General features: G+C 38.8%; 1 protein-coding gene across 3 annotated transcripts in view; it reads right to left on the bottom strand.

Annotated features, from left to right (window-relative positions):
- lpp (LIM domain containing preferred translocation partner in lipoma) overlaps positions 1-23,378 on the bottom strand; it is a 179,331-nt gene that overhangs the window by 40,692 nt on the left and 115,261 nt on the right. For all 3 annotated transcript variants that reach the window (XM_030048859.1, XM_030048858.1, XM_030048860.1), the window contains one exon: positions 12,809-13,402. In XM_030048859.1, coding sequence (XP_029904719.1) covers positions 12,809-13,402 — 594 coding nt within the window. The remainder of the gene's footprint in view (positions 1-12,808; positions 13,403-23,378) is intronic.

Raw genomic sequence — 23,378 nt, forward strand, 5'->3', positions numbered from 1 at the left:
AGCAGCTATACGTGCTGGAGACATGATTTTTCAGTTATGTCTAGCTCAATTCAATAAATTGTTTTCCTACACCTTGGGGACACTCTGTAGCTTTTTCATTTAAGTTAGCACTAAATTCAGTTGTGACTGGGTTAACAGCTGTACCAATTTTCCACTGCTTTCCCAGTATGCCGAGGCTTATAGTTTCAGGTCATCGGCCATCTGCTCAGTGGCAAAAAGCCTATCAGTTGTAATACCCCTGACAGACCTCCTGATGGACCATCAAAAGCTATCAGTTTGTCAAATGATTTTCAGAGCATTGCAAATGTCAGAATGCTAAACAAAACAATAACATCTACAGTTTAAGTGGCCACTGTTTCATGCAACCTGATCCAAGATGACAAAGAGAGGTGAGTAGACAGAGCACAGTCTGGGAGCTGATTGCTGCCCGACTGCCACATCACTGAATAAAGCTGTACGCACCACCCACTGTGGAATTGGCATTGTGTCAGAACTGATTAGGTGAGGAGTGGAGGAGGGCTGGTGGAGGGGGCTCGGTATGTGCTCTCACCTGATGCCCTGACAGCACTTTGTCCTGCAAAGAACCCAACCTCAGGCTCTGTCTTCCCCGCTTCAATAGCAGTGATGGAGAGTGAAAAGGAAAGACAACTGTTTTCAGAGCATGAGATCTACCCTTTGTTGCTGCAACAAAGGGATGCACTGAGAACAGGAAGCAAGAACTATTTACATATTGTCACCTACTATATTGCCGAGGTAGGAAATCTTACAAGCCAGTGGGATAAGACATGGCACAGACAAGGCATGGGCAACTTTGCTTGACACAATGCAATAGAGACTAGCTGAATACAGTATGAAAAGAATTTGGAGATCTATTCCTACTCTTCTTTGCATCCACAGATATTGACAGCAATTAAAATAAGACACTGTCCAGTAAACATGTTTATTACTTAGCATGCACATTAACTTTTGAGGAATCATGAGCTGTATTCCCAAGTTTAGGTCAAGAGTTTTTCACACACTCTAAAACGAACATGTGATTGTGTTTGATGGTGAGGATGAGCACCGCTGCATAAACAGTACAAGCCACTGAGCTGAAATTAAAAGCTAAAGGGAAAATGTGCAAGAACTGCAGAGAGAATACAATGAAAGAGAGCTGCTCAACAGAACTAATCTCTGTCTACAAACCTAAATTCACCTATCAGCTGTGTATTGCATCTGTTTCACTTCCTGTGCATGCAATATCGCACCTACAACCCAAAACGATTGTCTTTTTTTGTACAGTAGCTTAACATTTCCTGCATGATCAGCACAAGCTGAAGAAAGAGATAATCACTCACAGACATATTTATCCACAGATTAAATGATGATGGACTTTAAAATACAAATGCTCTTTAGTGTCAATGGAGCTGAAGCTTTAACACAGGCTTTTAAAAGAGGGCTTTACTCAGCTCACAATCTGACATCCTGGCTTTTTGTCTACCTAAATCACAATGGCATTATTTGAAAGGGACAGAGCTCTTGTGGGGGGAAATGGCTTATTAAAATAATACTAATAATAATAACAATAGCTGCAAATGGACCATTTCCTTTGTTTGGTGGGATTGAAATTTTATTGGATTGGGACATCTAAAAAAAGCATTTGTTGTCACAACACTAAACGAGTGATTATAGCAGCTTAGGCGACTCAGTTTTACCAAAACAATGAATGGATTGCTGGATCAGTCACACAATCCTTTCAGTGAGTGTGTGCTTGCGTGTGTGTGTGTCTGTGGGTGGGTGTTTTAAGGAGGGGGGGAGTAGGGTGTCGTGTGTCTAGAATTTAACATATGGGTTAAAGAGTTAAAGATGCTTTTGAAATGTGTGTATTAAGAGACATCACTTTATTCTGGATGACTTTATTTTTTTCTACATAGTATAGACCCCTCCCGAGCCATCCTCCTAGACCCCGCGCGCACGAGACAACAGATTGTTTGCTTCATAGCGATAAAGTAGTGCTCTTCTACAGAAAATTTTCAAGTGAAAATTATTATTGACATTCAGTCTTAAGTTTAACCACATAGAGTTACATCCCATACACAACTATGAACAGCCGTGTTTGATGACGAGTGCAAGAACATGGGTGGTATTGCACTGCCTGCATGACATATTTCAAAAACAAAGTGGTTTGTCTGGAGGGAAAAAAACAACAACAATGTTTAAAAATCTCTTTATGGTAAGTTTGATGTGCTGCTTTCATGGTACAGATTCCTTGTAACTTTTTCATCTCCCAGTGCTTTCTATTTTTGGTAATTCGCATTTTCACTAATACCATTTATATCTGGCTGCTGTGCTTAAAATACAACCATGTTCTAGTGATTGTAAAGTATGGACAATAAAGACATCAAACACAGAGCAATGAAAAGATTAAGGAATGAGCTCGCTGTGTTACACTGCACATAGACGCACAAGGCCACTGGAGAAAAACAGATTACATACATGATTGGGGAGTAAATCACAACATCTACAGGCATGAGTTATTCAATTACAAAAAAACTGACAACTTTTACCCACTATAATATTACATATGCTGAAAAAGTGCAGTAATCCTGTTGTAGACACTTCGAAAATGAACTGAAATAACCTTTTGGCTCAGCATTATTTCGTAAAACTCTGATAGTTGAAAATAACAATAACAACACTGCTAGGATCTATACATTAAACACAGCATTTTATTTCATACACTAGAGATTCGGGGGTAAAGAAATACCAAAGTGACTAAAGGGCATCACCTGTTAGTTGGTGGGTTCATGTAATTCTGTTGAATAATTTACTGATCGTGATGTTAAACAGGTAATCAGTAATCTGTAATGCACTGCGCTTTGAGAAGAACTATCACAACACAGCAAATTAAGCTCAAGGCCACCTTCTGAGGAAGCACAGATAAAGTATACATTCTCTACAAACAAAATAGGTCATGCTGTTTCAGCTCCAATTAAATGCTGAGAAAAAATAACAGTGAACTGTAGAGTAGCTGTGTACAGAGCAGCAAATGATAATTAAAAATTAAGCAATTCCATAATTGACATTTTCCACAGCCGTCCAAATCTTCGGTGCAAATTGAATTCATATAAAGGGATGAATTTCAGACTGTTCAGAGAAATATAATGTATGTAGACGGGCCTTTCGATGTTTGCAAGATTGTGCGTGTGTAAAAACTAGGTCATCTGTTCGGAACTGACACATCCCCCTGCAAACAGATATGTGAAAATCTGAGAGTGTAGAGAGGGGTGCCACAAGCAATCTTGGAAAAAACAAACAAACAAACAAACAAAAAAAACAACAACAACAAATGACTGCACAAATTGTTGGGACAGGGATAAAAACTTAGTTGGCTTCTCTTTATGCACCATTACAATTATATAAATGTAGAAAACACCATATTACACAGGATGCAGGTTTTCCTGGTTTGGGTGAGAGCTGAAAATTTTCGCTTGCCGTTTCCTCATGCGGTAGCATAGATCTATATTTAAACACATGCGGTGAACATAATGAAGATTCACACAGGTTATGTCTTAAAATCGATGTATTGGCACCCTGCGCTTCCTTTTTGTAATACACAGTGTTGTCAATCTCCTGTATAATTTAGCCTGCAAAGCAAACCATGATATATCTTCTCCTTTCCGTCTAAACAACTACATGCAAACAATGGTTCATCTGAATGACACCCTGAAGGTTATCTCTTGACCAAACACTACCACGGGGAAACTGCAGCTCCCCACAAAACACAAAGCCTAATCCACTGAGGGATACTTCCTTGATGAGAAAAAAAAAATCTTTAGAAAGTGCACACGTTTCATGTACTTTGAGCCAAGGGTGGATAAGAGTTCTTCTGTGGACAGGAGGATGTTGTTTATAGGTCAGAAAAGAATCCAGTTTCAGCATCGCTCCACAGACAGAGGACACTTGATTATGTGCAGGACAAGTGGGGCATGAGGTGCTGCCACTAACAGGCGACCATTCCCAGCAATAACCAGCAGGGGCCGCTGTTATGCAGGTCTTTTTGGCTCCCAGGTTCCTGGCTAAAACAAGACTGTACCTCCATCTGAATTATCATCAGTGGACAAAGTGGTTATAGATCAATACTTTAACGCTGTCAAATGGGGAAGTGACCAGTGCTTTTTTCATTAACCAAAGTAAGCTACACTATTGGATTTCTTCCATTTCCTCAATTATGTGCCTTTTAAACTATCACTAAACTAAGTGAGAATTACAAGGTGGAACATAGTATGAAACCTAACTTAAAAATCAGCGTGTCCAAATGTGTTCACTATATTGTATTGCTGAATTCTGATGGTTGTAATTATTTTGAATGGTAACTTAAAATAAATTTTGGGGCAGTCAGGAGGTGACACAGCCGACTATCACTCAGCAAGCCACAGTATCATAAATAGACCAGACTAAGAGCAGCAGAAGAATCTCAGTGCTGCAGGATAAATCTGCATCAGTAAGGTGAGATGGACTGAAAGCAAGAAAATAAACAAACTGCTCAGACATTTCAGATTTCCAGAGTTCATTGAACTGCAATGACAGGTATCGATCCAGGTAGTTATTTACTAGCCATGTTGTTCCTCTCAGAGGAGCCACAGAAGCAGAGGATGGCAGCCCCTTATTATTTATGAGTGGTTCTTTGACAAACACTTGTGCTCCTCTGAGGGTTATGACTGACCAATGAACTGGCCGATGAGGCCAAAGAAACTTTTGAAAAAAATAGGATGACAGCACCACTGTTTAAGCATTTGTCTGTGAGCACAACAAATTGAGTGATGTATTGTAAAACAACATTACATAATCAAAATGCTAACGTAATCTTTATTTAACATAAATTCACATTGTAACGATTGTAATAGTAATCATTTGTGGGATTTGTCATTGCCTTAGGACTGTTCTGAGGCTGGAAGCAGCAGCAGAAGGAAGCTGCTGGAATGGTAAAAGGGAAACATAAGGAGGAGATCCACTTTTCCATCACTGACCTCAAGGACCAAGTCAGACTAGTGAACTGACCTTTACTCTGTCAAGCATTCAGTAACCAGATCCAGTGTGACCAGCGGATAACATTTCATCCAACAGCACGGCTGTAGGCACTGTGATAATTGGCCAGCATGTACATAATGCTGTGCCAGTAAATCTAACTGATAGCTTCCACAAGGTGTTACTGCATGAGTGCTGTGATAAATGATGGAGATATTATACACACAAGACAAGGTATGTAGAAGTCAGCTATTGATACCTGCCAATGAATTTAACATCCCAAACTATGCAAATCAGTCAAGCAGCAAGAAAGGGTGACTGTCATGCCTTGATGCCATGATAGCCATTTTGTTTCAAATTTAACTATTTATTGTAGAAAACAAAAAGTACACCAGCCAATGCCAGTGAGGATCAAATGATAAACTGCTCGGCCTTGTTTTTTCTGTCTCGTGTGATTGAATCTCTGCTTCTGATAAAATTTGAATGCAATCACGTCATGAATTTTAGTTTATCTCGTAATTTAAATATACATGATTTTTCCCCCTTAATTTTAGTAGGTGGAACAGACAAGGCTTAAATCTATTGTGTATATTAACCGCATAGACCTGTAATAATGTAATCCAATTTAGCTTAATGAGCAGCCAATCAAATTAACTTTACGCTCCTGTCTTCAATTTTCCATTAACCTTACACCTCAACCTTAACAGTACAATCATGTGTACACAGCAAAACAGGAGGGCAGAGCAGGAGAGGAGAGAGAAGTTCTATAATCACCATTATATGAAGCCAAAATCACATCAAATGCAGTCATTACAGCTTTTATCTCTAACTTGCAATATGAATTACATATATGTCCTAAGCGCTACACCAAGTGGCAGCCTAGAGGGGATCATGTGTTCAGTTGTATGCATCTATCCACAGCTAATCTCACATACTGCTGTGCCTAGCAGTCTCATTTTTTGAGCACAGAAATGACTGTTTGGCCTAGGGGTGGCAAGTGATCAATAGCGCGAGTTTGGAATCTCGTTATTTCTTTATTTATCTATCTTATTTCTTTCTGCTCAGGACAGCTAATTATGTCTTGTTGCCACAGATTCAAATGTGGTAACAATCATCTCTTCTTGCCAGAAATTCAGAAGTTAATGTACCTGTCGGGGCACATTTTGTTTTGTTTTGTTTTGTTTTGTTTTGTTTTGTTTTGTTGGCATTTTCACGTTGAAATTGACATTTTACATTACTGGTCTTTTGGCATTGTTCCTGCCCAGATTTGCACACCAAGGTAAGACGACTGTGGCTTGTATTCATCCAAACAAACATTACAGCATTGTGGTTGTTTGAAAACATTCAGTAATGTCAGCCAGCTGCTGAACAGCCTTTGCTGGATCTGTCTCCATACAGCCTGTCTACTCTGATTGCACCTTGATAACACACTCTGCATATGGTCTCCCCTTCGTTCGACTACTGTCATGCACACATGCTGGACACACAGCCTGCCCTGTAGTTCCTGTTCGCCACCCACATGCCCCAGACACGCCTGGCAGAGATCTGCACTCCACTGAGTCCACTCTTCTAGTTTGATCATGAAATTAGTTTCAATCTTCATGTCCTGTATAAGGTATGTGGGTAAATTCAACATAGTCCATCCAAAACACCTTGCTCACTCAAAAGTAAAATTACAGCATGCTGTGTTAATTTACTCACGGTGGCGATATTTCAAATTGAATTCTGTTTGTGAGCCTAAAGTTTAATGAGTGTCTTTCTTATTTAGACAGAAAAGATAAAATCCAACCATTTCTCCAAAAAGCAAATTGTGCCATTTAATGAAAACCTCAGCTGGTGAGACAGTTTTATTTCATCAACATACTTGCCACATGTCTTTGATAAATGATAAGCATGTAATTCTGCTGACTTATGTGTGCATTTTGACTGAGTTAGCCTGAATTGAGAACAACATTTTTATAACAGAAGTTCATCTATCTATAAAAAAAAAAAAAAAAAAAAAAAAAAAAAACCTCTTCCTACTTTGGAGAAATAACTAATGGCGCAGTTATGCAGTCAAAATCAGCTAATGCAATTTCCTCAGTCAATGCTGGCCAACAAGTAATACTTAATTCATGGCATATATGATGCACAAGGTATTTACCAATGCTTCATGTGGTGTTATATTGCTAAACACAAGTGTTTACAATGAACACCGGGGTAAACTGATAAACAGCTGGTGCCCGATACAAACAACACCCTCTTAACACCTTCATAATATCAATAATGATGCTAATGTGCATCTGTGGATTTACAGAATAGCTTGTGTCCTGTTGGTTTAACAAATAAACTATGTGCTATTTATTATGTCACCGAGTAATGTTATTGCACAAATATTGCTTTACTCAAGCCAAGAGGCAAATTTGGGTGAAAAATCATACAGACAACAGGCCCCAGCAGGAAAATAAGGCACAAACCATCTCTTGCATCTGTTGTAATGTATAACTTTGCTTTCTCACAAATAAAAACAAAGAAAATATTGAAAGAGCACAGCTGCTCATAAGTGTGAGAATCAGGGTATTCATGTTTACATATAAGTGAGTTTGCTTATTCAAAATAATGACTTCATTTACTTTAAATATGCCATAAATACAGTATAAATTATATTGGAAAACCACACTGGAATAATATTTTATTAGTATCTCATAAAGCTGCTCTCTTATTGCTTGCTTCCTAACCTCCCAACACACTCTTAGACACACACACACACACACACACACACACACACACACACACACACACACACACACACACACACACTTAGCCATGTCCTTTTTCTGAAAAGTAACTGCATAATGCATAGATATTGTCTCTGCTTTATCCTTTCAAAGAATCCTCAGAGCTAAAAAAACAAAAAAAAAAAAAACAGTGTTACAATACGGTACATACATACATACATGTGTGTGTATGTGTGTGTGTGTGTGTGTGTGTGTGTGTGTGTATGTGGATAATGATAGACTAACAGCTACAGTTTCAAGGAATTCTAAAGGTTCTTTTATTTCATCTACATGCAGCCAAGGGGAAAATCTGAAGACTGCTTGCTTGTACAGTTTGCACAGACCAAAGCAGACAAAAATATGTGGATGAGCTGCCAATCAATGTAATGGCCTGTTGCTACTGAGAGACAAATGGGATGGGTTAAGGGGTCAAAAGAGGATAGTGAGTGCAGGGATAGTGAGTGGGAACAAGGGCCTCCATTGTATCATATCCATATCAATCACTAGTTCAAAACAAGCTGCTCTCTGGAAGAGGCTGTTTTTGCAAAAGGCTATTTCACAACAACTGTAAAACACTTGAAATAAAATAAAATAGAAAACTTCATTAATAGGGTGTTATAAGTGTGGTTTATTTTCAGAATCTACACACACATTAGTAGAGACCACAGGGTTGCAGGCCACATGTCCCTGCAATGTAGAAGAAGCTGCCCTCGGCTCTCAGTGTGCAGTTAAAGCTTGTAACTTTGCACCAGGCAAAGAATCCTCTCTTGGTAATCTATAGCAGAGCTGGTAACTCTGCACTGAGTCAGCTTGCTCTTTAAAGGACCTCACATAGGTCCTGAGTCCCAGGGCATCCAGGGTCAATCACCTTTCTTATGCAACTGACGTCAGTACCTGATATGCAGTGAACTCCACTTTTCAACACTGGTCTCTTTTTTTAAAGATGTAGTGTCATTTGAAAGCCGTTGCTTGCAATATTCTGATATACAAATGAAGACATAGGGTATAATTAGTGAAAATAAGAAACATAAATTCTGTGTTAATATCAAATGCTAGCTATATAATATAATTTCACATGCTACCAATGATTAGCACAACAAAGGCTGTTTTGATATTTCCGTTCAGGTGTATGGATTTGAATTTGGTGCAAACATGGTGCTTAACATATTCTTTTGGAGGAGCAACATTCGCTGGAGCTCCTCAAACATGACTCTGAGTTATGAACAAGGGTCCACACCAGGTCACAAACATAAAGGGGCTATTTTGGACGCATGCTGATAGCACCATATGCAAATATTCTTGTGCAGGTCAGAAAGCAAAATGGCCAGGACTGGAAGGCAGAGACATGTCAGATATTTAAACATGTTTGACAGTTGAAACCATCATTGACCTTCTAGGGGGCTTTAACTGGCTGCAGGGATTGAGCAGTTCAAAATAATCCCCCCCTGTCAAATGTCACTCAAGCTCAGAAATAACAGAAGTCATCATCCAGCTTAGCCTTCCTCCAATTTCGGAAAAGACGGAGAGACTCGTGGAAATTGGTATGTTAACCGGCAGCCATGAAATCTGTTAATTTTTTTTCTACAATAGAGATCAAACACTGGTGGATTTGGGTAATTAAGTGTCCTTGAAGCCTGTTGATGTGAAAAGCCCTTCTTACACCTTCACTTTACGTGTGAGTAAGGATCCATCTGGGGTTGGGTGTTGGAGAGAGTGGGGGAGCAAGCTAATCAGAACCAGTCTAGATCATAGCATTTTGTCCACAGAGTTCATCTTAGACTTCTAATGACGCTGCCCTTCGATGAATACCCTTAATTATGTGAAATGATCTCCATAATAAAGTCCTCAATCAAAGTCATAGACCCCCTACAGAGAAAGTCCCGGGTATTACATAAATTTACGATTAACTCCAAGTGACTGGACCTAATTTTTTGATAATTATGAGAAATATGTAAATAGTTCCTTTAATTGACTATGTTTTGGTTTATTTGCACAACAGATTAAAAGAGGCACAGCCCACTTCTAGTAAGTAGATTTAACACCATTTGTGAAAGGTTATGGGAATGTCACGACATTGGGTCAACCAGACTGACGCTGATAAAGGCAAAGTTGACAGATTTTGCTTTCACTCTAATCTGGCTTTTATAGTGTCTCTGGTCTATTTTGGCATTAGTGCATGAAAGATCTGCTACACCGGACACAAATAAACAAAAAACAGATTAGAGCTAAAATATAGGGAACTGACAAACAACTGTTAAGGTTTGGCCACAAAAGCCATAGGGTAGGGTCAGACGGGATGCGTGACAACACAAAGTTATTTACGACATATCATCTAGCTGGAAGTATATGTGCATGTGGAGCATCAGACTTCCCCAATATGCTTCAAAATGTTAAAATAAAGCAATGGGGGAGGGAGGCACTCAGCCCATTATCTTACTATATCCTTGGGAAAGGAGCACAAATATATACTGTACGCACTATATCCACCAAATTAGAGATTTGCTTTTATCTGAAATCAAAGAGATGCTCACAAATCTATTAAACGCCACCTTTTGTTTTTAATAACGCATCATACTGGGACCAAAGCAGGCTTTTCAAGCAAAATGTAGACTTTTGTTTTGAACAAATATAATTAGACTTTTTTAAAAATACTTGCTGCAATGTTCGAGCTAATTTGTATTTAGTAAAGTACAGTCCTTGAAGAGCTATTCCCAGAGGCTGGGAGGCCCGGTTTGTATTTTGAACCAGCATAAAATCCTTGAATTAAAGAAAACTCAAGGGCCTTGCACTTTCCAGAGATTGTTGACGGCTGGATGTATTGAGATTAGAATATCTGTCTCTATGGCATTGCATGCTCTATTCAAAGGGATGGCAGTATTTTCTAATTCTTCTCAATAATCTGCTAAAAAAAAAAAAAAAAAAAAAAAAAGTCTGGTACTGGATCCAGGGGTCCTGCAATGCTTGTGAATGCTTGGGGCTGGGCCTATGAAAGTCTTATTCCTCTTCCTAAGATTATCTCTAGTGCTCCAGTGTTGTTGTTTTTTCAGGTATAATAAAGATATTTTTGAGGCACACAATGTTATACATCTTCTTCCAGTGGATTAAATAATACATCTATGCTCTAGTTCAAGAATGAACAATGAGATCCAAAAGCTGTTCAAAACCTCTTTCCCTGAAAAGACTTGCTGAAGTATGCCAATCAGGAAGGGAAAAAAACTCAATATGACTAGTCAGTTGAGAAAAAAAAATGCCTCTGGCATTTGAAATAAACATCATTACAGAGGACACTCAGTCAAGGGTATTACCTTTATGAAATGTAACTTATTTTTATCATTGACTAAATGTTTTATCTTAAACGAAACAGTTAAAATGCAGATTTCATCCTGGTCATGGAACAGTGGACTAGCTTTATACCCTCTCTCAGATAATTGCGATGTCATGGGAGTTTGCTAATCTTGCCTACATGTGTTTTGCGGATTTGGAAAAGGCCTATGACCGTGGTCCCAAAGGTACCCTGTGGGAGGTGCTGCGGGCGTATGGGTTGTCAGGCTGCTGCTGTGAGTCATTTGGTCTTCATGCACCAGGACTGAGGCTTGACCAGTGGCCAGGGTGGACTTTCCAACAGCTTTGCACAAGTGCAGTGTGATCCCTCGATTACTGAAACTCACCCTCTGGTCCCATTATTTCAAGATAGGAGCCACCAAACCCTGTCTGCCAGACCGAAGGCATTCAACATGGATTACAATCAAAGATACCATTGCTTATTTCACATATTTACAAATCACAATCAAGACTAGCTGATAGTTAATATCTCCCAGTTGAGTTTTTTGATGAAACCTGATAACTAATACTATGAGGCAGCACGGGTCTGTCCTTGAGCAAGATACTGAATCCCTAACAGCTTTTGATGGGGAGCTTGGCACCTTGCATGGTAGCCCCTGCCATCAGTGTATGAATGTGTGTGTGAATGGTTGAACGTAAGGCAAACATTGTAAAGTTCTTTGAGTGGTTGGCAGACTATAAAATCGTGATAGAAACACAGTACATTTACCCTGTAATATCGCTGTTGTTGTGCTACACATAGCTGATAACAGAAAGTTGCAACTTATATTTGGGTGGACTGTACAGTAACTTCTTGATTGTGATGGGTGGATGCATAAAAAACTAATCTCCTCTTTGGGTAGAGAATGAGTGTTGTGTCAAGGAGGGTTGATGCCTAGAGGACAGAAAAATAGGAAAATTATCCAGCCCGAATTTTGTTTTTAATATTTTAGGATACTTAATTTTGAGCCCATAACACTTGGAACCATAGCATAAAAACATCCAAAATCCTTCCTCATCTTTATATCTTTACATTCTTCTTTCCAATAATTAATTGAAAAAAAGAAATTGTATTTTGATGCTATAACTCTGGTGTAGATACACAGATAGCATAGAGGATAGATATACAGGTGAACACAGACTCTGCCTTTTATAAGACAAATGAAATCAGATGGTGTAAACCCCTACAGAAAAGATGTGTTAAAAATTCATGAAGGTTAAAACAACTGTTTATTCTGAGCATTTCAATAAAAGACGGTAAGCGGCTCCCAATTGCATTGCCACTGAAGCTGCTAAAGCACATACTTAAGCGTACTGCACACACAAAGCTTTTCAAACACACACACACACACACACACACACACACACACACATGCACAAACGTGTATTTCTAGATTATTTTTGCAGCAGTTCTGCCTTAAATAGTGTAAAAAGACTGGAAAGATGTTTCAAAGAGAGAGTGAGTGACAGGGAATGTCCATTAGCTGTCTGACCCACCTGATACACATGTTCAGTGTATTATATTGTATGTCAAGCCTTTACACATATAGAGAGATGGTTCTAACAGGAACTAAAATCTTTGTCTATGTGGTAAAAAATGTGTCTCCCTACTAAGATTGCAATAACAGTAACACCAACTAAGATTAATGGCATTGGTGGCAGCTGATCAAGATTGCTGCGGATAACATCTGTATGAATCATCACATGCTGAAAACTGTTCTTACCTTTGGTGGAACCACGGGTCCAGGGGAGTAGGGAGCCAAACTTGGTGGGACATCTGTGATGTAGGTCTTCTTAGGGCCAGAGGGCTGATACCCTTGGTTGGGAGTGGGCTCGGGTCTCCAGGTGCTTGGGCCTCCTCCATGGGTTACTCCAGGATACTGCTGGTCTTGATAGGCACCCTGGGCCATGGGAGAAAAGCCTGGCTGTGGTGGTCCATAGGCAAAGTCAGGACCTTTGGGTTGGGCAGGCATATATTGCACCTGTGCAGCGTTGCGAATAGGCTGCTGGGCAAAGTGCTGGCCTGGGGCTTGATGCTGTGGGCCTGGCTGAGCAGACCTCACCTGAACATTGAAGGTGGGCTGGCTTGGGGTGGAGGCTGTAGCATAAGAGGCTGCAACGGGCTGAGGTGCCATCTGGCACTGAGGCTTAGCTGCTGGGCCAGCAGAGGGAGGGGGAATGGAAGAGGCTCCCCCGGGGGCCTGGGGTTTGGGAGTAGACTTCTTGGTCGCAGTCAGAGGCGGCTGGGTGGGAATGACCATGCGCTTGTAGCCCGTAACAGGAGCGTTTGGAGTGGTTACTGCTGGGGCACCAGAGTTCTGAAAAAGAGCAACAAAATACTATTGTAGTGAAAAAACATCCAAATTTCCATACTGTTCATAGTCAGACATTATAAACATAATGTCTTTGGGCATGCATGGACAAAGATATTCATATCATTCTCTTCGAAGCAACAGCAATTTAAACTACAATTGTTATGACTTCCTGAACATGAAAAGATTGTTCAAAGATATAGTAATAAAATAGCAATGTGAGAGGAAATTTCAACAGCAACAGTATGAACTGAGGACCTTGATAAAAGAAATCCTGGTTAAAGGGTTTCATCCTGTGTTCACAGCTATTTACTGATGGGGCAATTTACACTCAAATGATTATCCACCTTGCCTTCTCAGAATCAATTACAAGGTTACCTAAACTGCAAGGGCTCTGCTCTGTCTTGACTAGGGCCACCCATAAGCTATGGCTAATAAAGTAGGAAGGGAAGGGATAAATTGTTTGGTAGAGGACGCCATGACAGCAGATTGGCAATGGCACATGACACTTGTGCTGACTCTAGCTGGTTGTACAGGCAAGATGTTAAATCACAGAGATTTGTGGTCCTGGTGTTCCTGGGAAGAGACTGCTGAAGACCAGCAACACAACACACTCCTGAAATTCTCACCATCACAACAACTGTGGCACTTTGATCTAATGTCCAAACGTTAGCACTGATACAGAGCCCAAACTACAGCAAACTAAAGCAGCTGATAATACATTTAAAAAAATGTTTTCCTCTCATGTCAGTGGCTTTTGCCCCGAGTGTCTCCCGTGAATGTAATAATTGTTTTTCACTACCACTACATATCGGTGTCAGACTTTGAGCCAGTCTAAAAAGGGTCTATCATTAACCTTGGTTGGTCTTATTAGGTTATTGCCTGAAGCCAAAAATCAGAGTCAATTACTAATTTTGCAGCACTAGGGGAACAAAGATGAACACTTGTAGTCTTTAGACCCTTTGTAACTCGGTTTGATGAGATGTCTTCTAAATTGGAGCAGAGCAATAACTCCAATCGATCTCCCTTAACTGTTGATCAAAGCAGGCTGCATAGAAATGGCACAAATGGCAATCTTTTGTAACATATTCCCTTGTAATTTCTTGCTTAAGTGGAATTTAAAAAAAGAAAGGAAAAAATAATGTTCTAATAGTCAATGATCATAATGTATTTAGAGAAACAGAATCCCAAGTGCTGGTAGAAGAGGTGCGTGCATCAAATTTGTCTAAATCCCATCTTATCTAAGTCAGAGGGGAGCCCCTAAGGAGCCACAAAAAGCTCCAGAAATATTATATGCTCCAACTCTGATTTCTGTCTCAGTGATTAGCGCTGATGTTTATTTAGAAAAAAGTGTGTCTGTCTGCATATGTATGGAAAATCTCAACTATGCCCTTTAGGAAGTGAAATTACTCAATTTAAATGTTTCATGGTTTTTAAATACTCTAGATTATTAATTTATCTTTAAGGCCTTAAAATCCTACAGTAACATTTACTTAGCAGTGCACTGGAAATGCAAATAGGCCCCTCAAAATAATTACATTGTCATGGTACATTTTCCACCAATTACATTAAGAGAATGGATTCAGCCCTTTCTTAGGTGATGAAACCAAATGAGAGGATACAATCTGCAAAACCTGCATACAGTGGAAATGATTTTTACATTATCCAAATTACTTTATAGTTAATCTAAGTTGGAGCAAGGTCACATGTTTTCCATCTTTTACTGATAATTAGAGTGGTAGGATAGCCAACTGGGTATACTGCAGGAGCCAGGTTCAAGCCCCCTGTTGGCAAGCAAGTCACTGAATCCTTACCAGCTCCAGTGGAGTGGGTCAGTAGCTGAACCATCACTCTTAGACTTCCTCCCCTACCGTGCGAGGATCAATAAAGTGCCACATTATCATTACTACAACACCAGCAAAACACTGAACTTTCAAAACCTGAATCAGCTAAGTAAACACTCATGGGTGTTAGTAACACTGAAGAATTAAGTGGAATTAAGATACTCTGTCATGAGCCACATGTGTGCCTGAGTTGGCTAAGGTTTAAATTTGCTCTGTCTCGGTCTCTACTTTACAACAATATAAATAAATAAAAAATCTGAAGCTGAATGGACTGCCATTTCCCTTTAAAAAACAAACAACAATTCTAGTGCTTTACATGCTTGCCAGCTGTTAATTACTTAGCATATAATGTGATATGGGTATGCATTTTGCAATGCCAGTCATGCATACAGAAAACACATTGAATTTTTAGCAACACCACTTACTGAGGTGACAAAGGGTTTGAATGGAAAGACATTGCCAGTATTTGTATTTACACTCTTGGATAACATCATGACTTTTGAGCAGTGAAATTGGCAGGCTGGGCATAGAGAACAACACTACGCAATGATTTATTTATTCTAATGCAAATGAAATGCATTGATTATCATGAGCAAGTTTTAATCTGCATGAGGCAGCTTTGTATGTCGGCAGCTCCAAATGGCAACAAGACTGTAACGGTTTGAATTTTGAAGACACAGCTATCATGTAACATGACATCGAGAAACAAAATTTCAGTGTTAGCTGCTCAAGTGTTCTCATGTGCGCACCACTGAGTAGAAACAAATCTTATTCAGCTACAGTAGAACCTCTATTATTCGAACCCCTTGGAAATGAAGGCACTATAGATCGCTCAAATTTTGGTTAGTTGAAGCATGCATAAAATGTACCAAACCTTTTGGAAGACAAAATTCTATTTAATTAAATACATTATTAACATGTTTCCAAAAATTTTGTGGTACAAACAGCCTTTAAACCACATGACAAATATGTAGGCCTGCCAATAAAATTACAGTTGTCCACAAACACTTTGGAACCACAGAAGCATCAAAGAAATCACTTATTGTGGCTGCGGTGTAACACACACAGACACACACGCATGCATGCAGGAACAAACTACCCGATGAATACTGGGGAACAAATAGCCTTTAAACCAGCACAAACATTAGGCCCTACATAATAAATATGTAGGCTTGCCAGTAAAACAGCAGTTGTTTGCAAGCACTTTGTGACAATATGAAATCATTTGTGGTGGCGGCAGTGGAACACACACACACACACACACACACACACACACACACACACACACACACACACACACACACACACACACACACACACACACACACACACACACGAACACATTAACAAACTGACAAATGAATAACAGGCTAATAGACAGAGTTACAGGAGAATAATACTCTAACAACAGCAGAATTAGATCTGTAATCTACTGTATTGTAGGAGGTTGGACAGTAGAGCCCAACTTGTAGTAGGAAGGCAAAAAAATGAAAATGGCCGTGCCGTTGTCCGGTGTTTCCATATGATCACGGATAAGATAATGGGGTCCTACTGTATTTTCATTTCTCGCTTCCTGTTCACAGAGACTTTGTACAAGTTATAATATCTGATACTGGAATTTGATTTGGGCAAATACCACAAATCTATGGTGACTAAATTAGAAGAGATGGAGCACTACATGCATGGGTGTATTTTAAATAAAAGTGCTGTTTGGTGTTAATCAAAAGTGTGTAGGTGTGTGATAACAAAAATGATGTTTGAGTGGTTGCATGATTTAATCTTCATAATAAACTTTTTTTTTTATGACAAACTGTACAAATGGGGTGACAGGGTTTGAGGAGGCTGAAAAAAGTCTGAGCATTACACTGTTTAAGCTGTGATTTACTTGGTTTTGTATTTTTACTGCTTTAAGGCTTTAATGATTATGTGTTATTTTTTATGCATCAAACATTTGTATGCCAAGTAAAACAGGAGCTGTTTATTGTATGCACTGATTATAATTGAAGTGGTAGGTCATTACAAATTTATCATCCGTGTAAACAAAGTGACAACGTTAACATGTGCCATTTGCCATATACAGTTGATTTTCGTTGATTGCATCGAAATATTTTGTTTAATGAGGCTGATATTTTGCTGAACAAAAGTACAGTACATACATGACTTTGATACAGTAGCTTTCCTTAATTAAATATTACTCCAGATTAAAAAGTTATCAGCTTTGCCTACTGACAATAATGGCAGTGCAAATAATTACTGTCAGTAAAAAAAAAAAAAAATTGACAAAGGTATTGGGAGCTGAAAGACTACTGTTGTGCATGTCTGCATGTTTATACCTACCAGCACATTGTTTATGCAGCTTGACATACTTCATATATCATGCCATACAACAAGTCATGCACACAAATTAACCATGATTTACATTCCCCCCTACAGAACAGCAACTCCCACCAAAGCTGGAAATCTTACTATCATAGACAATTTAGATGTGCATAATTCTACAAGGACCTATTAAAATCCTAGTCTCTTTGCACACACAAGCACATGTACAGCATAACCAAGTACAAGGCTCAATGAACATGAGGCCATCATAGGAAATTCACAGAAATTGTTGAACAACCTCACAGAAATAAATAATAATAATAAAAAGAGCCTGTTAAGCATGATAACATAGCTTGGACATTGCCCTTAATCACTCATTTTGTGAAAACATCTTTCACAGATTTTAATGGTGATTTCAAGACATATATTGGAAAAAGATCTTCTGTTGGGCATTTTGTAATACAGCCTCGTTATGCTCAGAAATAATAAGGAGAAACCAGATGACGCCAATTACAGGAAAGAACTGTATGAACTATAGTAATGACTTCAGGATATGGGGAAATGTCAAAATTGTTGGCGTCTTAATTGATCAGTGTGGTATGGAGGGAATGCTCAGGCTCTCCTTTTAGAAAGACCTTGTGGCAGAAATACCCCGTAAGATCCTGAAACAGCACCTGATAACAACTAAAGAATGAAGCAACATATTCTTCACCCTTACATTCACTGGCTCGCAGTGGCACGTAGCAGAGCATCTGTGACATGTCTGTGAAGTGAGCTAGTATTGTTTATACAGCTTTGAGGGCAACACAAAGGCTGCATAGGTGCACAGTTTGTTACAGGGCAAAAATGTTCAGTGTTAACAGCTACTGTGAGCAAAAACATCCCACTAAAATTTTAAAAGTACAAAAGGATTTTTAAAGGATTTTTTTTATATTTTGTTAGAGACATGTATATGTACACTGATTGCGTTGTAATGTGTGTGTTCATAAAGGGAAGTATAGGGAAAATACAGCCTGTTAAATTTAACTGCAGAGCGAGTTAATGGCTGCAGTATGCCAATTCTAACAACTGATGTTGTGTTGAATCTCTGTAATATGTTGGCAAACCGTCTAACTGGCAATCATGGTTTACATTCCCTCATTTGTGTATTGACCCTTTAATCGCACATAAGGCTGACATTTATAAGATGAAGTTGAGTGAATGGTGCTATTAAAATGTTACTCCTCATCAGAAACTTGACGTAGCAGTGATTTGACTCTCGCCCATGGTTTGAATTACATTTTGAAAACAGCACATGTATGCCAGTTGTGTGAAGACTGCAAAAATGGCGAGTAAATGTAGCGACTATTTCTTCCTCGGCCCTTCGCACTACAAAATGAACAGGACCTAAAGATACACATGCACCATCACAAAACACATGTTGTAAGTGAGCGGTGAATAGCCTGTTAGATTTGTCATGAAAGGGTCTGGTTTTCATCACTATATGTATGATTAGGTATTTAATAATGTTAGCTAATAAACCATTGGCAAACCAAACCAAAATCGCAACACCTCACTTCCATTTGTGCATCCTTGCTGGTTAAGAGGACAGGTTTTCTAGGCAGCAGTTGACAGAGAGCAAATGATAACAAAGGGCAGTTACCGTATTCTATACATAATGAAGGAAGACATTTGGATTAGCTTATATGGACTTCATGGTGGAGTAATCTTGCCTGCTGAAAACCTAAGATGGAGCTTCTGATAAAAAAAAAAAGAAGTCCAATTACAGTATATAATAACAAGCTGTTTCCACATAGGAATACTGCTTTTTTCAAACCTGGGTGGTCTTAATTAAATCCTAAAAGATTAACAAAACAACAGAAATTAAGAGAAATTCTAGTTTTCAGTTACCTTTGGCTTTAATTGATTAGAAGTGTGGTTAAACAAAAAAATCATATAGTTTGCTGTAAAGATTATTCTGGTAGATCTTACTAGGTGCACCATCGTCATAATATTAATATCAGTGCACAAGCGGCAATCATTCTTCACAATCCCAGCTGTGGACTTTGTTATAGTTTCGAGAAAATAATGCACACAAACACACACACACACACACACGCAAACACACATACACACAAAATACAAACACAACACATACAGTTTTAAATAAACTTTTCCCTAACCCCTTCAAAAAAGTTAACCCTCACCCTACACTCTAATTCAGACTGACTTTGCAAACAACTTAAGTGTGAAATTTCACAGAGAGTCTCAAGAAAGCCTTTTGACACATTAAAAAAGATTAGGAGAGACTATACAGACCTTGGAGGGCTGCGTAAAATTGTTAACTTTGCATTTTAAACCACAGGGGTGGAGGATTTTTTTTTAAAGCAAGCTTGGGGAAAACCCCTAAAGAGGGAGAAGTTCTGCATCTTTTCAGATTTGTACTCATCTAAGACCTTGGATATTTTCTCCAAACTTCCCCGTACTCCTTATTCATACAAAGCCGCTGCTCTTGACTGTTGGCTTTACTGTCTTCGGTATCTGTCCATCTCAGCAGTTATGACCAAGGAAGGATCCCCAGCCAACACTTAAAGACTCTCTAATCTTCCCCCATTCTGGTTCTCGTGAATGAAGCAACGCACAATCAGGCACAATAGACACATTAAACACATTAAACACAGTCCCTTAGCCTCAATACAGTCATGCAGTTGTGGGTATCAGCTCTCTACTTAAAAATAGTTCCAGATAAGGCACATTAAATATGATTAAACAATGACTCTCTGAAATTCAGCAAGACCTCCAGCTGTTTTGAACTATCTTTCTTTTGCAGATAAAGTGTGTTAAACACACATTCAGAAGTTTCTGCCCTGCGTATCTTGTGAAGATCTGTTTCGTTTTTGCTCCTTTAAATGACAGTTGCATGACTACCCCAGTCAAATACAAAGTCTTTAGCAGAAATGCTTCTAAGCAGGTCATATAAATTATATAAAATATTTAATGAATGCCTTGTATCTCTTTATCCTGAACTACTACCTACTTGCTACCAGAAGCAACAAAATCTGCTTTCTCTTCTGTGAGAAAGTGTGCTTTGTGTAAGTAGTATCATGATTTTTAAAATGTTTCAGTGCTCCTTCTTTGGCTTTAGCCTGCAAGGTATTACATTGGTAGAAAAAAGAAAAATAGAACTAAATTAACATGTAACTGGACAACGGGTAAAGGACACACAAGGGACTAAATTCATATGAATTCTTATATTATATTATTATTATATTATTATTATTATATAGTGATACAGCCAATAATACTTCTACAAGCACTACTACTACTAATAACAATAATGTTGGTAATAATGTCATAACTTGAGTGTTGGTGATGATTTGCAGCAAAAATAGATGATGCTGTAGCCATGGTTCAGTTAAACCAGTGCATACCCACTTTCACTGGGAAAAATGTTTTATATCTGCCAAATGTAAATCCTCCTGAAATATAAAGGCAGGCAGGAGGCTTTAGTCTAAACATTCCCTCTTAACAATATCTACAGGCCAAATCCCAGCGGTATCACACTTCATTGTGAAATATCCATGTATCTCCGCAACAACAGCTCTCACATCTACAGCTATCTTTGCTGACACGTCTACTCTTCTAGAAGGGTGGGAGAGACAGGAGTTGATATGTGAGAGATAGGTAATGAGCCTGACTATAATCCACTGAGTGAATGCTATGTGCCTGATCCACAAAGTACTACACATAACATATATATTTTTTCTTTTATATTTTTTTTAACACGTCAATATCCTTGTACCTTTCATATAAGACTTATCGAATAACACTTTGACATTGACTCTGGAATATTTCTGTGAGCTTGGAAAGTTAAGTTGAAATTTCTGAACATTTCAGTATCCAGTTTCAATTAAACTCATGTGGGTACAAATGTTAAAATTTAAATATTTTCTGCAAAATTCATCTGGTTGTTTCTTTTGAGGATATTACATCCTAAGAGTTTTGGTTCAGTCGCTTCTAACACTGGAAGAATTGCCAACAGTCACAAGTACAGAATGAGAGGTAAATATTGACATAGATAATTTATGTATAGTAAAAAAATGTTTGAAGAAGATAAACAGGCCAAAAAATAAATCAAATAAATAGATACAGTTTGTAAAAATGATATAAAAGGACCTCTATTTGAATGTATAGGCATAATGTGACACTAGCTGACAATGTAATGCAATCATCATGACTGAATAAGTAGATGTGCAGTGGTCCTTTTACCGTGTTACTTGGTGTGTCAAAAGGTCATGCACTGCTTTAACATACTCTTTACTTTTTGCTCTACTCTTTATTCTTTAATGGTTTGCGACCGAGATGTTATGGACTCTGTTATGATAAAATATTCAAAGAACATTTTTGTTTTTAAGTCTCAAAAGAGTACAGATGTTAAAAGGTCTTCTTCCTTTTTGCTCCTACAGAGAAGGTATTCCATCCTATCTGAGTAATACATCAGCGACACGGCAGACAATGACTACAAACACCCTCACATGCAGGGAGAGATGTGAGAGCACAGCGTGAGCCAGGTGCAGTGGCATACCTGCAAAGTCCCACTTACTTAATATGACTGCTGCAACTAATGATCATTTTCATTATCGATTAACCTGTTGATTATTCTCTAGGTTAATGCATTTAGTTGTCTTGTCCATAAAATGGTGAAAAATGTTGATCATAATTTCCCATAGCCCGAGGTGACGTCTTGTTTTGTTCCAAACAACCACAACCCAAAGATATTTAGTTTACTGTCACAGAGGACTGACTGAACAAGAAAGTATTGCTATATGAGACACTGGAATCAGAGAATTGTAAAATTTTCATGTTAAAAATGGCTCAAAATGATTAATTGATTATCAAAATAGTCAGCGATTCATTTAATAGCTGGCAACTAATCGATTATTCGACTAATCCTTGCAGCTCTACTTGGCATGAAAACTCACCAGCTTTACCACCAAGACAAGCCCAAGACGATAAAGTTGAACATCCAGTCCATGCTTCAACATTCAGAGTTATGTAATCCCCCTGAAAACTGGGTTTCATAATAAAAGTATGTAATATTGCTAGTATGATGTAATAACATCATACAAAGTAGGGCGCATTACTTACTGATGCAACTAAAAAATAATTTTCTGGGCTTCTGTGTGAAAAAAGTCCTTGAGAGTCACCAATAGTGGCACTTCTGCAGGCTATCTTTATAACAGAGGGGAATGTGTGTTTTGCAGCTATCACACAACAGAAACTCATTCTTTAATTCACCTCCTGTGATATGACAGGCCAGAGCTGCCACACATCCTGACTCACCCCTGTGCTTGGGCTTCTGTGCTCTCATGACCCCCTCCTGCTCCAGGAGGTCAGATACTTTGCTTATGTCAATGTCATCAGCTTCAGAGATGGGCAATCGTAACTCTTCTCTCAGAGGCTGTGTGTGTATGTGTATGTGTGTGTGTATGCTTGCGCACGTTACAGAGAAGAGGGATAATGTGCAATGACAGCAGTTGATGGTAAGCCTTTTAGCATTGTTACTAGGACGGCTAACTTCATGATGTAAAGAGGCAGGTTACATTGACAGTCACAGCTTCCTGGCTCAAACAAAATTTGTCATTGGCTCACCCTGTTAATAAAAGACAAAGGGGTGATACTATGTGGTTTATTAGACTAACGAACATTGACGGAACACATTGAGCGCCTACGGGCATGCTCCTCTCTCCACAGTTGGCTGCCCCTGTCAAAACTCAGAACCTGCTGCGAGATTGACCTTAAGGTCAACGGGTGCCACTGGCACTGTGGCAGCATCTCCA

This window comes from Myripristis murdjan, chromosome 4 (assembly GCF_902150065.1).
Source record: "Myripristis murdjan chromosome 4, fMyrMur1.1, whole genome shotgun sequence".
Taxonomy (NCBI): domain Eukaryota; kingdom Metazoa; phylum Chordata; class Actinopteri; order Holocentriformes; family Holocentridae; genus Myripristis; species Myripristis murdjan.